The 8242-nt window shown below is 44.7% G+C and overlaps 1 protein-coding gene across 4 annotated transcripts in view; it reads left to right on the plus strand.

Annotated features, from left to right (window-relative positions):
- Positions 1-8242, plus strand: part of ETV6 (ETS variant 6) — a 217738-nt gene that overhangs the window by 143118 nt on the left and 66378 nt on the right. Inside the window, exons 2-3 of one of the 4 annotated variants that reach the window (XM_025047431.1) lie at positions 4016-4114; positions 4320-4396. The exons of the other annotated variants lie outside the window; for them this stretch is intronic. Of the exons in view, the coding sequence (XP_024903199.1) occupies positions 4089-4114; positions 4320-4396 (103 nt within the window). The 5' untranslated portion in view covers positions 4016-4088. The remainder of the gene's footprint in view (positions 1-4015; positions 4115-4319; positions 4397-8242) is intronic. 4 annotated transcript variants of the gene reach the window in all.

Below are 8242 nucleotides of genomic sequence, written 5' to 3' on the forward strand. Positions count from 1 at the left end.
CTTTCACAGCAACCACAAAACCACGCTTTCTCTATTAAGTACACATTCTCGACTCTAACAAAAGGCTTCTGTGAGCCTGAAAGCAGCAGGGGAGAGTACAACGTGAGGGACGGAAGATTTAAAGGGTTTCATTTCTTCATCGCTGGGGACTGTATTGTGTTTGAATGCAGCTTGGAATCTGCTTCCCCACCACACGGGGAAATAGAAATCTGCCCTAAAGCTGCACAGGGACCCCAGTGGGTCTTTATCCTCATAGCGTAGTGATTTCCTGCCACCCGAGCCAGCGAGCAAGCGGCAGGGCTCCCCGACATCAGGAGGCCCCAGGAAGCCTGACTGGGAGCCTGTGGGTACGGGGCTCTGCGTTCGCCAGTGTGACCTGCTTCCTTTTGCTGAGCAGCCCCTCAGCTAGGCCATGGGTAACCTGCCCTCTCTCAGGGTGCGGAGTCTATTGTTTCAGAAGAGATACAGGAAGTCATTAATACATCCTCCCCAATTGGGAAGAATTAAATTCTAAAGAGAAAGTAATAGGTATTGAAGAGAACGTCTCCTCCCCTCACAGTTCACCCCTGAAGGCACACCATCCTGCTGCCCTGCATTTGACAGAAACCTGCTTTCCTGCCTGATAGTGCCAGGCACTGTCAGCCGTGGGTCTGGTTGTGCTGCCAAGCTCTTGCTTTTTCAGTAGCAGAGTTAATGTGGCCATGACTCAGAATTATGGGACCCCAGATGCTAAGGAAGTGAACTAACTTCTTTTGGGCTCACAGTGGACTCATAGGCAACAGAATAGGTTTCATGTTCTAATGAAACAGTGCAGAAACTCTGTCCTTGGTGGCTAAATGGTGTGTGCTATGACCCTGACTCTCTCCCTCTCTCTATTCCCCTCCCTCCCTCTCTCCTTTATTGCCTCTTTCTTCCATCCTTCCCTCCATCCTTCTTTCCTTTTTCCTTTCTTCCTCTTTTTCTCTTCCTTTCTTTCTCTCTCCCTCCCTCTTCTCTCGCCTTTCTTATCTAAGAACCATACTCCCAGCTCCAATTCCTTTAAGCAAAGGGTCCTTCTGAACATGGCCTTGAAAAGATTTCTTCTTGTGACATGCCCCTCCAGAGTTGCTTGTCATTCCTCGGATTTAGGAAAGGCTGGAGATATCTTCCACTCCATTTAAGAAGAGCCTGTATAGTTGAGGCATAGGGCCTCAGGCACAGGATTAAGAACAACAATGATGCAAAGAAATACACCTGCAAAATAAAAATGATGAAGAACAGCTTACAACCACATAGCATTATTCTTCCAAGGAGTATAAAGCACTTCCTTGTAAATTCTGCCCTATTCTCACGGAGCATGAATTATTTCCTAGAAATGATTTAGGCTCTTTTGGAAAATGCATTGATTCTCTTAACCATCATGATCCCAGTTACAGTAAAACCCCTATTATCTGATTTTCTGTGAATTTTAAAGCTATTATTAACTGGCACATTATCTATTTCACCAGTACAATGACAGCTGATGTTTATAATGGTGACCCTGGACTTCTGTAAGATCCTGAATTACCCACTCAGGAATCAAAAAAAGATTAAATTGGATTCAATAGACGTTTTTAATGTTGTGTCTATTTTATTATATTTAAATCCTTTTTAGAGAAGTCCAAGTGTATGTCCACCATGATTTTCCAGGGCACTACCAATTTAAATGTTTTGTTGTTGTTGTTCTTGGCATTGTAAAACAATAATTTCGATATTTGGTTCCAAACTCAAATACAGAGATTAAATCTCAAACATGAATGGGACACAAAATTTCTTTTTTGGAGCAGATACAGCAGATATGAAATATCCTAATATGATCACCAAAGTATGGGACACATCATCACCCCAGGCACTCCCCACTGTTACTCTTTCAGATCTTAGCCCAACGTTACGTAGCTTTCTGGGTCGTGCCAGGGTTTGACACCATCGTTCAGAGACAGACAGTAGTTTAGCATTCACCTCACATGGCTCAGGTCGATGGCTCTCCTTCTTGAGCTCTGCCACTCTCTCTCAGGCTTCGTGAGATGGGCTTTGTATCATTTTCCTGGAAGGAAACCTTATAGAAAACTAAAGACAATGCACAATGAGGAGACTTTAACCAAGAAATTAGAATTTCGTAAGCATCTAGGAAAGGAGTTAAGACAAAATGCACCCAGGGCAAGAAATGTGAGCACGATGCCCCCTCCCCGACTGCCTCTGCCTTGCATCAAGCTCTTCTCTAGGAAGCGTGGTGCACACTGCCTTCCAGGGGAGCCATGGTCCAGGGGCGGGGACCTCAGTGCTGCTTCTGCAGGTTAAGCTCAGAAAGCTAGGAGCCGGAGCCCAACAAGAGCTAAAGAAAAAGGAAACAGAGGACCTAAAACAACAGATAAGGACATATTCCACTCTTCTATGGTCTGTCACACACTGGGCTGGAGAAGTCAAAGCTTACCAAAAATCAGATGTCTGCTTATCAGTCAATGGATGTCTACTTATCAATCAGGGTAGGGATTGCTTCATTTGAGCACTGCTGCGAGATGGGCATGATAGAAATAGTTAATCCCACATTACAGATGAGAAAACAGGCTCAAAGACAGTGAGTGCTTTGGACTTATCAGTCAGTGGATGTCTACTTATCAATCAGGATAGTGATTGCTTCATTTGATCTCGCAGCAGTGCTGTGAGGTGGGCATGATAGAAATAGTTACTCCCACATTACACATGAGAAAACAGGCTCAAAGACAGTGAGTGCTTTGGCTAAGTCCTCTCCAAACAAGGCAGGCGACAAAACCAGGACTAAAGCACAAGGTTTCTAGTTCCTTATGCCTTCATTCCCTGATGGAATGTGGTGACCCTTTAAGGTGACTGGCCCCCCATGGCCCTGTTGTAAGCAGGTAGATGAGTATGGAGAGGACGTTACAGGACACTGACCCACAAGGCCACCTTTACTTCCAGAATTCAGTTAGGTGAACCCTGGACCAAGAGCCAGAAGACCTCCATTCTAATCCCAGCCCTGCCTCAAACTAGTTGAACAATGTTGAGCAAGCCATTTAGCCTCCTTTCTTTCTGGTTGCTCAGCTGGAAATAAGAACAGTAAGGTTTGCACCACTGACCCACCTGGCTGTTGTGAAGGCCAAGTGAGATAAAGTACTTGAAAGCCCTGTGTTGCCAGATATAGGATCATGTCTCCATTTCCCGTGCTTTGGCTCAAAAGAAAAAGACATCTAGGCGACACTGCAAATAAATTAATTTGGGGGCAGAGAACACTATGTTAGGTATAGTGGAAATACCTGGAACCTAAGATCGTAGAGTTTGAAACTCAAAAAAGATGCAAAAGGAAATTCCATTGCTTTTTTGGAGGGGAGGGGCACTATTCACCACCCCTGAGGATGACATGTCCAGTCCTTCCTGGGATGGCAGAATACGAAAAGACACCACAAAGAAGGTGACCCCTGAGGAATCTTAGCATATTTTACAGCATGCATGGTTCACCAGACAGAAAACAGAAGCAGCCTATCCCAGGCAGAGGGGGCGGCCTGTGCAAAGGCTAGAGAACACAATGCCTCTGGGAATTGCAAGCATGTCCGTGTGGTTGGAGCCAGGTCAGCCAGAGGGCGACATGGCGAGTTAGGCAGGAGGCCCTGGGAAGCTTCTGAAAATGGTTAAGCAAAGCAGTCGCACAGCTTTATGTTTTAAAAAGATCACTGCCTCAAACTTGGTGCTCAGCTACCTCACCCTTTTAGTTTTTATTAGAGAGAGGAGAGGTCTCAAATTTTGAAGAGACTAGTGAGCAGGCAATCAGAAATCGTCATGGCCTCCCTATCACCTTCCTCCTTGTGCCTGCAGTCAGCCATCTTTCTCGGTCTAAGCCAAAGGGTGGTGGGGCACACACAGCTGGGGGCTGAGTAATAAAGGGCTGGAGTTGGCTAGAGGGTCCACACTACCGTTGACAATTTGATAGCACTAAGTCACTCAAATTAAACTGTCCTTTTTTTTTTTTTTTGATATTTCAATGTAGCAAATGGAAACTTTGACCAGCCGCCAATTTCTTTCCATCCTTCCATTGGACTCACAGCCCACTTGGAATTCAGATGTTCGAAGTCCTAAGCCAGCAATAGTATGTGCCATTACCGTCCTCAGAGTGGGTGGAGGGCCTGTCCTCTTCAGCCTTTAGAACTATCTAGTGATGTGCTGTGACACTGGGGGCCTTAGAGATCTGAACTTTGGAGTCAGACAGACTGGGCTGTGAGTGTTCGTTCCACCGTTATAGACCCAGGATCTTCACCGTTATAGACCCCTCCGCCCGTGTCTGCTTTTCTCAGCTGGAAAATGAGAACAGTAATCTCCACCTGCCAGAGCTTTTGTGAGGATCAAACAGATAGTATCTTCAAAGGAACAGGTATATAGTAAAGTCTCAATTTATGTTTTTCCTTCAAATGCCAGAAGTTAATATTCTTTCAGTAATTATTCTCTTAGAAGCAAACAAGAGACCTTGTGTGTGTGATGCTTCTACATCTGCTATACTGTTTTATGGAAACTGAAGAAATAGGAGTTAATGGTGAAGTATATCAGAAAGGAAAATGTCTCTAAAATGCCAAACAATGAAAACATAGAAAAGAAGAAGAGCCAATAAATAAGTCACATGATGGGGGGTCAAAATGTCGTACATACTGGTCTAATATTGTAACTCCAAGGACCAAACCCCACTGATAAGCTCAATGCCTGCTCAACCAATATTGTGTTTTTTGAGCCAGAAAGACAACACTTACAGGGTATATTCAGCTGTAATACACAAATCGTTATTACTTGATTACTTGTCAAGAAATCTTCTTGCTCATTCCGTGGCTGTAAACAGCACACCTTGGCCTGCCACGCTGCCAGCTCAAGGTCATAAACACCACCAAGGTGTGTTCCATAGTGGGACGCCAATTCAAACACAAATAGGCTTACATCCGGGGCTTATTACCTAGTGGGGGGAAAGGCTTAGGCATGGACAAATCAAATTTAACACAGCTCCTGGAAATTCTATATCCAGCTTCAGAGTCCTCCAGAAGCAAGAAGATAGGAAGAAAGAAGGCTTCATGGAAAGAGTCAGGTTAGGGTATTGAATTCTTCTTTAAAAGAGTGATTTTATTTTGTATGCCTTCGGTGGGGAGCCTTGGATAGCAAGCTAGTGAGCAAAGGCATCCTGGGAGTGCCCGGACCAGGGCTGGTATAGGGAGTTTCAGGCAGAAAGTCTTAGGGGATCACAGGGGGTCAGGTTAGGGTATTGAATTCTTCTTTAAAAGAGTGATTTTATTTTGTATGCCTTCGGTGGGGAGCCTTGGAGGTTATTAACCAAAGGAGCAGTGGGAATGATTCTTAAGGAACATTTCTCTGGGAACACTGTATTCTCACTGAATAGTTTTTGTGGTTTGGGTTTTATACCAGGTACAGTGTGGAGCTTGGTATCTCTGAGCCTACAGTCTGCATTTCCATAAGAGAATTGGTTGGTTTTTGCTGTGTTCGCTATACATCTCTCAGCTGTACACTGCTCTTCAGGCCTTAGAGCCCCTAACCAGCACCCTTCTATTCCCTGTAGCTGTTACCGTGGTCGGGCGCCATGTTTTCTAATCTGCCACCCCACCCCTTCCTCCTCCACCCCACCCCTTCCTCCTTCACAGGCATCAGTCAGCACTCTCAGCTTACCTGCATACTTGCCCAAGCCCACTGCCCCCTCCAGCCACAGTGCATGAGGTCTTTCCTGCACTGCACATGGGACCCTAACCCTGAGCCCAGGCTCCTGTACCCCAGCCTCCCCAATTGGTTATCTCCCTGCTTCTTGACACTCAGCTTCTTTTTCATTTGCACATAGTTCCTTCCACCTTAAAAGAAAACTGCCTGGATTCTACGTCCTTCATGACCACCTCATCTCTTTTTTCCTTCACAGCCAAGTTTTTGAAAGAGTTATCCACACAAACCTCTCATTTTCTCACCTCGCATTAATGAATCGACCCGCCGTGATCTGGTTTCTACCCCCATCACACCTCCGTTCTGACTAGAATCACCGGATGCTCAATCCAGTGGACGTGACTTGCGCCTCCTTATCTTGACTATAGCACGTGACGTGTCCCACTACTTCCTGAGACTCACTCTGTCCTGACTTGCAAGATAGCACTCTCCCGTGGTTTGTCTCCTGCTGCCCCATCCCTCAAAGGTGTACCTTTTTTAAACGGCTTGCTTCTTAAACGTTTCCCTTAAATCTCATCTCCATTGGCTTCAACAATCACCAGTATGATGATGACTCCCAAATATCTTTTCTATCTAGCCTAGATCTTTCTTTTAAATACCAGATGCATGTATACAATTGCCCCTTCACCTAGCTCTCTCATACTCACTTCATCTTAAACAAAACCGAATGTATTTTCTCCTCAGCAGATAGGTAAGTACCTATCTAGTTGCAGGGATCACAAGCCTGAATTTTGTTTCCTCTGTGTGTGGGATAGATGGGCACCACCATCTAGTTATCTAGTTGCAGGGATCACAAGCCTGAATTTTGTTATTGACTACTCTCTCTATGTTGAGTTAATCTCCAAGTTTTGTCTATGCTACCTCTATAATTCTTGAGCTCCTCCTTTCCCCCAGCCCTCTGCGTTAGGTCGGGCTAACAATATCTGTCATCTCTATTTCTACAACAGCCTTCTCACTGATCTCCTTGTACCAGTCTTGCCCTGTTCTAATTATTTCTCCACTCTGCAGCTGGAGCGACCCTTCCAAAAACAATATCTGATTGTGTACTCCCTTGTTTAAAATTGTTCAGTGATTCCAAGGAGCCGTAGGATAAAGTCTGAACTCCTTACTGTAAGCAGACAAGGCCCTTCATAACAATGGCTAACATTTATCAAGTGCTAAATCTATGCCGGCCATTGTTCTAAGTGCTAGCACATGTCTCGACATACCGAATGCTCATAACTCCCTGATGTAGCTCCTGTCACTATCTCAATTTCACCGTTGAGGAAACTAAGGCACAGGAAGATAGGTACCTTGCCTTAGATCTCACAGCTAGTAAGTAGGGGAGCCAAGGTTCAAACCCAGGAAGCCTGACTCGAGGGCCACACTCTTAACCATTGTGTTGTACCATCTCTGCTTCACAGGGCCTAGCTTCTCATTCATTCAAAACTATTTTTAAGTGCCTACCTACAATGTGTCAGAAACTGCTCGAAGCACTGGCGATAGAGGAATATCAGAACAGTTCCTTCACTGCTACCTTAGATTCTCGTAAATATCAAATATATTTAATTAGGACTCTACCTATAGAACCATAACAAAAGATTGTTGAAAGCATATTATACAGAAACTGGATGTCAAGATAAAATAACTTTAAGGATAATAAGAGTTGCTTCATTTAGATAGTTTTCCAGAGAATAACAATTACATTTGAAATTTTTAAAAATATGCATCTCCTTTGATCCTGTGAGTGGTAAATGCTAAGGGAAAAAATAAGAAAGTAGAAGGAGGAGTCAGAGAGCAAAAATTTGTAGTTTTCTATGAAATGTCTAGGGAAGACTTGAAGGAAGTGAGGATCTTTAGGAGAAGTATACTCCAGCTAAAGAAACAGCAAGTACAAAGGCCCCGAGGTAGCAATGTGACTGACATGTTTGAGAAATAGCGAGGAGATCAGTGTGGCTAGAGCAGAATGAGAAAGGGGAAGGATAGAAGGGGACAGGTTCAGACAGGAGTCAGATTATGTGGGGCCCAAAAGGTCATTTGAAGGACTTTGGCATTAGCTCTGAGCGAGATGAGAAGCCACTGGGGAATTTTGAGCAAGGGAGAGACATCATGTAAATTATGAGCAGAGGAGTGGCTTGTTTCAAATGGATCCCTCTGGCTGGTATGTTGAGAATAGACTTTCGGGGAACAAGGGTGGAAGCTGGGAAACCAGTTAGGGACCAATAATAGTAATCCAGGTGAGAGATGGTGGTGGCTGGGACTAAAGTGGTGGCAGCAGAGCTGGTGAAAGTGGTCGGATTCTGGATACATTTGGAAGGTAGAGCCAATAGCATTTGCCTGTGAATTGGATGACTGCAAGGTGTGGGGCCTTGGCAGTGAGTCGGCTTCTCTAAGATGCGAAAGACCGGGTGATAGCAGGAGGGCCGTTTGGGCCATATTGAGTCTAACATGCCTATTAAGCATCAGAATGGAGCTGCTTTATCACTTCCTCTCCTCATTTAAACAGATGCTTATATGTGTCTCATTTTTGTCCTGC

This window comes from Pteropus alecto, unplaced genomic scaffold (assembly GCF_000325575.1).
Source record: "Pteropus alecto unplaced genomic scaffold, ASM32557v1 scaffold103, whole genome shotgun sequence".
NCBI classification, from domain to species: domain Eukaryota; kingdom Metazoa; phylum Chordata; class Mammalia; order Chiroptera; family Pteropodidae; genus Pteropus; species Pteropus alecto.